The sequence below is a fragment of the Cheilinus undulatus genome, linkage group 5, assembly GCF_018320785.1.
Source record: "Cheilinus undulatus linkage group 5, ASM1832078v1, whole genome shotgun sequence".
NCBI lineage: Eukaryota > Metazoa > Chordata > Actinopteri > Labriformes > Labridae > Cheilinus > Cheilinus undulatus.
Window position 1 is genome coordinate 54,944,407 of NC_054869.1, and position 6,294 is coordinate 54,950,700.

General features: G+C 46.4%; 1 protein-coding gene across 2 annotated transcripts in view; it reads right to left on the reverse strand.

Moving 5' to 3' along the window:
• Positions 1–2,153: 2,153 nt before the first annotated feature.
• Positions 2,154–6,294, reverse strand: part of rasgef1ba (RasGEF domain family, member 1Ba) — a 46,280-nt gene continuing 42,139 nt past the window's right edge. For both annotated transcript variants that reach the window (XM_041787489.1, XM_041787488.1), the window contains exons 13-14: positions 5,089–5,161; positions 2,154–3,685 (exon numbers count right to left, since the gene is read on the reverse strand). In XM_041787489.1, the coding sequence (XP_041643423.1) occupies positions 3,661–3,685; positions 5,089–5,161 (98 nt within the window). In that variant the 3' untranslated portion in view covers positions 2,154–3,660. The remainder of the gene's footprint in view (positions 3,686–5,088; positions 5,162–6,294) is intronic.

Genomic DNA, 6,294 nt, shown 5'->3' on the forward strand with positions numbered 1-6,294 from the left:
TCCTCAGCTCCTTTGGCTGTTTAACCTTTAGGCACAGGTGTGATGACCTGAGGCCTGAGACCAGGAGATGAGGAGGCAGGGAGACAAGACTCCTGTGTAGTCCTGGCTGTGGTCTTAGGGTCATTGTCATGTTGGCCCAGTCTTAAGTCCTGAGGACCGTGGAACAGGTTTTCATTGAGGGTATCTCTGTACCTGCACCCTGACCTTTCTCCCAGCCCCTGCTGCTGAGAAACCCCCCCACAGCATGATGCTGCCTCCACCATGCTTCACTGCTGGGATGGTATTGGTCAGATGATGAGCGGTTCCCTCCAGACATAACTTTAGACTTGAGGCCAAACAGTCCAGCCTTGGTTTCATCAGACCAGAGGATCTAGTTTCTCTCAGTCTCAGAGTCCTTCAGGTCTGTCCTGTTCCTCTCTGAGAGTCTTCATCTCTCCTCTCCTCCATAAAGCCCAGATCAGTGGAGGTCTGCAGTGATGGTTCCTTCTAGAACTTTGTCCCATCTCCTCCAGGATCTCTGGAGCTCAGTCAGAGGAACCATCAGGTTCTTGGTCTCCTCTCTCTCTAAGGTCCTTCTCCCCTGATGGTGACCAGGTCTAGAGGAGTCCTGGTTGGTCCAGAATTCTGGAGGCCACTGTCCTCTCTGGAACCTTCAGAGCAGTCAGCTGTCAGTCAGCTGAGCACTGTCAGCTGTGAGCCTTCTATCAAGAGGGGCGTGGCTTTAGAATCATGTCCAATCAGGTTAATTAAGCACAGGTGGACCCCAGTCAAGGTGTAGAAACATCTCAGCAGAGACATGGAGGAACCTGAGCTACATTTACAGAGGAACCTGAGCTACATTTACAGAGGAACCTGAGCTACAGTTACAGAGGAACCTGAGCTATATTTACAGAGGAACCTGAGCTACAGTTACAGAGGAACCTGAGCTACAGTTACAGAGGAACCTGAGCTACATTTACAGAGGAACCTGAGCTATATTTACAGAGGAACCTGAGCTACATTTACAGAGGAACCTGAGCTACAGTTACAGAGGAACCTGAGCTACAGTTACAGAGGAACCTGAGCTACATTTACAGAGGAACCTGAGCTACAGTTACAGAGGAACCTGAGCTACATTTACAGAGGAACCTGAGCTACATTTACAGAGGAACCTGAGCTACAGTTACAGAGGAACCTGAGCTACATTTACAGAGGAACCTGAGCTACATTTACAGAGGAACCTGAGCTACAGTTACAGAGGAACCTGAGCTACATTTACAGAGGAACCTGAGCTACATTTACAGAGGAACCTGAGCTACAGTTACAGAGGAACCTGAGCTACAGTTACAGAGGAACCTGAGCTACAGTTACAGAGGAACCTGAGCTACAGTTACAGAGGAACCTGAGCTACAGTTACAGAGGAACCTGAGCTACAGTTACAGAGGAACCTGAGCTACATTTACAGAGGAACCTGAGCTACAGTTACAGAGGAACCTGAGCTACAGTTACAGAGGAACCTGAGCTACATTTACAGAGGAACCTGAGCTACATTTACAGAGGAACCTGAGCTACATTTACAGAGGAACCTGAGCTACATTTACAGAGGAACCTGAGCTACAGTTACAGAGGAACCTGAGCTACAGTTACAGAGGAACCTGAGCTACAGTTACAGAGGAACCTGAGCTACAGTTACAGAGGAACCTGAGCTACAGTTACAGAGGAACCTGAGCTACAGTTACTTAAGGTTCTCAGACATTTGGGATTTTTTAAATAGTTTTTTTCTGTGACATGAGTTCTGAGGGCAGAATCATGAGAATCAAGATGAATTTAACCGACTGGAGCATCAGGATGAAACAGAACCGAAGACTCCCTCTGTGTATCTGAGATCTGGAAACCAGGAATGGGAGGAGACTCAGAAAAGGGGGGATTTTGTCAGGATTAATGCTTTGGTCATGTTTGGATCTTCAATTCTGATGGATGAGATGAGATGAGATTAGAGAGCGTCTTTATTTAGAAAAACACATCTAGCCTTTAAATAAGAAAAACTGCATTCATTCTGGATCTTTCCCTGCAAACAGGAGTTCTTCTCTTAACAACAGGTCTGTACAGAAATCAGTTTCACCTCATTTCCCATGATGCATCAGTAACCAAATCAGCCAATCAGAGTCATTTGGTCCGTTTCACCATTTTTTATTAATAACATCTTTTAAACACAAACTGAAGCATCCAGAACAGTTCCTCTGGTCCACGATAACAGTCCGGAAACAAGCATGAGAACAAAGAAACAGATTTATACAAATAAAACATGAGAGGAGGAGGAAGGCCAAGGTATCATCATCATCAGTCAAACAGGTTAACGTCATTCTCTGAACAGGTACCTCGAAAACTGACGAATCTCAGACTTTATAGAAATAAGACCAGGCCCATGTCTACGGAGGCATTAGGACGCCAATATCAGCTTAAAATAAGACCAGGCCCATGTCTGAGGACTACTGAGGTTATGAAACGAATGTGTAATTAAATAATAAAATCAATACTGGCACTGAGGGCAGAGAGGGTACAGCTTTATAAATAAAACAGATATGAACATTTAAACAGTCAACATAAAAACACAGAAATCATAAAGGTGAACCACCAGGGGGCAGCACTGCCACACTCTTTTTCTAACATAGAATGAAGGGACGGTAAACCTGGATCCAGGGGCCGAGGGTTAAAACACTGATTATCAGGATACATCGGAGTGTTGTCACTAAGAATGATCTGATCATTAAAGACGTCGGGACGCCGCAGACATCGGGACGCCATGGACGTCAGGACGTTTAACTCCAGAGAGTTTTAGATGCTTTAGTAAAATCTCACTGACACCTTCATTCATCAGCAGTCACCATATTCACACAGAGACCTTTACTCTCACATAACCATCAGTACGGTGGCCAGGAGTGGACATTAATCTTTTATTCTGCTATTTATATATATATAATCTAAGGTCAATCTGAGGTCAAAGTTAGGAGAATCAATCTGAGGTCAAAGGTTAATCTGGGTCTGCTGGAGCAGAATAAAGGGTCTGTGTGTGATTATAGTGATAAAGCTGATCTGAGTGTTTCTTCCTGTCTAAAATAATCTACTAAACTTTATAATCTCAGACAAACATTAACCTGCAGCCAGTGCATTTTCAGATGCTGGGACAGAGCTTCATCACCATGGTCATCCTCTCAGACCAGCTTCATCACCATGGTCATCCTCTCAGACCAGCTTCATCACCATGGTCATCCTCTCAGACCAGCTTCATCTCCAGCAGTGTTCAGCTTCATAGAAAGAGTGCTCATTTATGGAACCAGCCACAGTTTCACCGTTAGCCGACCAGCGGCTAACCGTTAGCTTCAGTGGAAAAAATAACAAGGGCACATAAAGCCCAACCTTGGCTGCCCTACGCTTTTATTTTGAAGGTCTGTAGTGTTTCTGTTTAAAAAAAAAGACTACAAATTCTTAGAAAGAGGTGAAAAACAGCTGCTCTGAAATCCAGGGAGCAGGAGGGTCAGAGAACGCGGACTCTAAGGATCCTCCAGCATCAGAGATTGTCGTTTCCCTCAAATGCAGGGATTCTGGGTTTGGACCTCAGCAGCCAGAGGGGAGTGGGGTGGGGACATAGCTGGCATGTTGGTCTTCATTCTGGTTTGAAGTTTAGACTCGACTGAGCAGAGTAGATCTGAGAAACAAGGAGGAAACAGATGTTAGGATACTGGGTCTTCATCATGGTGTAAACAGGGTCAACATAGGGGTCAGACTCATCATCACATGTAGGATCAAATACACACACCCTCTCCTAAAAGTCGAAGTTCTGTCTCTCTCTGTCTATGGATGGAGGCTGTGGACACCTGGTCAGGTAAGTTCACACCTGCTAACCAAGTGACTGATGCATCTATCCGTTTATATCCAGGATAAATTTCCCTACAGGGACATTAAAGTCTATCTTATCTTCTTTGTGTATTTTTGTATTTCTTTCCATATTTGCAGCTTTGGTATTCCTGTGCAGACAGAGACACTGCAGCGTGCAGCGGCTCATTCTGCTGACTCAGCTGCGCTGGAATAAAGAGACAGATCGCGTCTCAGTGGAGCGACGGAGGGCGGGCTGAGGAAACATGAGCTCACACACGGATTCACCCCGGCTGGCTTTAACGCGCCCTCCTCTCAGGTCTCCCGCTCTAAATCCTTCTCTCACCTCCAAATCTGCCTCAGATCGAACTCGTGAGTCCACTTGGAGGGGGGTGGGGGTCAGATTTAACAACTGTGAGCTCTGAACCATCAAACCAGCATTTAGAAGAGTTTCTACACATCAGACCTGCACGTGTTTCACTGGAAACTCCTGAGAGACTGGAGGTGGCAGATGAAGCTCAGAGGAGGAGAACAGCAACTGGAGGAAAGGCTGGACCAGCTTTCTCTCCCTAAAGGTAAGAACCTCTAAGACCCTGCAGCAGAGGGACTTCCTGTCTGAGGTCCTCTAAGACCCTGCAGCAGAGGGACTTCCTGTCTGAGGTCCTCTAAGACCCTGCAGCAGAGGGACTTCCTGTTGGAGGTCCTCTAAGACCCTGCAGCAGAGGGACTTCCTGTTTGAGGTCCTCTAAGACCCTGCAGCAGAGGGACTTCCTGTTTGAGGTCCTCTAAGACCCTGCAGCAGAGGGACTTCCTGTCTGAGGTCCTCTAAGACCCTGCAGCAGAGGGACTTCCTGTTTGAGGTCCTCTAAGACCCTGCAGCAGAGGGACTTCCTGTTGGAGGTCTTATGGATGGAGGGGAACTAAATGTGTCAGTGTCACCCCGCTTTGACGCTGCAGAGAGAAATCTCCTCCGTCAGCTCTCTTTTGACTGAATTAGAGGAGAGAGAGGCGCCTGTGTTTGGATGTGCAGCAGTGTTCCAGCTCTAACCGTGTGGAAATGACTGATGATGTCACCGATGGTGTGACCCAGGAGACGGATGAGCGCCACATCTGAGAGTTTAATTCGGTTATCGACTGTCGTCTGGGTCAGAGTCTGTGCCCGTCCTCCGAGTCTGCAGGAGGGAGAGCCTAAACCCCTGAGGGGGTGCAGGGAGGGGGGTGGGGGGTCATACACACCTCAGTGACTTCCATCTGTCCTTCTCCATGTTGTTCTCAGGACCCTCGCTCTCGTAGGACGCCAGATACAACGCTGTAAAAACGCACAGAGAAAACATCAGATTTAGACATGCGTGATGAAAAACCAGGACCGCTATAAATAAACCCTGAACATCTACACCTACAGCAGAGTCCTATCTATGCTAGAATTTAGACATCTCTGACCTGAATTCTTCTTTTGATAAAGCCGGTTTATTTTCAACAGAAAATCCTGAAGTTGAATGAGTGGAGAGATAAACTCTATAATAACGGAGCCAGAGTCTCAGTCAGCTGTCTGAATAATCCTGATTAAACAAATAAAAACCAGTGAAACCAGAACACCCTGGATCCAGGTTTTAGTTTGAGATCATAATAAACACTAAAAAAGGAAAAAAGCATTGATCTCTGACAGTGTGGCTGTTCATTCAGGTCCTCTGGTACTTTTAGTAGATATCTGTCTCCTGCTGACTTATTGATTATTGATTGTTGATTTGTGTTGATGGGTGTGAGAGGAGGAGCTCAAAGGAAATAAAAGGATAGGATAGGTTTAATCAGAAGTCAGTCTGAAAAACAAGATTAGATTCTGGTGTAAAGCTGTGCAGCAGGATCAGGAAACATGGGGGCGGGGTTTAAAAACAGACATCTGCCTGCATGCACAGAGCACACGCCTCTGCAGGGGCTTCATTCAATCCTTCAACAAAACACTCTGGATAAAAACACAACATTTCACACCTTACAGGTGAGTTAAATCAGGATCAGATCATCCTCCCTCTCTCGCTTTGGTGAGCTCCATCCTGCTGGGAGATCACTTTACTGAAGTTTAAAAAACATCTTCATCAACTCATCATTGATATACCCGTATTCTTAAACACACATCACCCTGGATCACATGATCACCACCTCAGAGAGGACCAGAGCGCCATGCCGCAGTGCCACCAGAGCATCTACGCGCTGGTTTTTATGTCCTGAAATCATGAGCAGGATTTCACTGATCAGGTTTACATCCTGGAGGATTCAGACACTTTCATTTATAAGAAACACGCTCGCTACACAGCTCCGCCCTAGTGGCAGGAACTACAATTACACCCAGGAACAACACTCTCACTGCTGTCACTGAGGAGGAGGAGGAGGAGGAAGAGAGGAAGAGGAGGAGGAGGAAGAGGAAGAGGAAGAAGAGGAGGAGGAGGA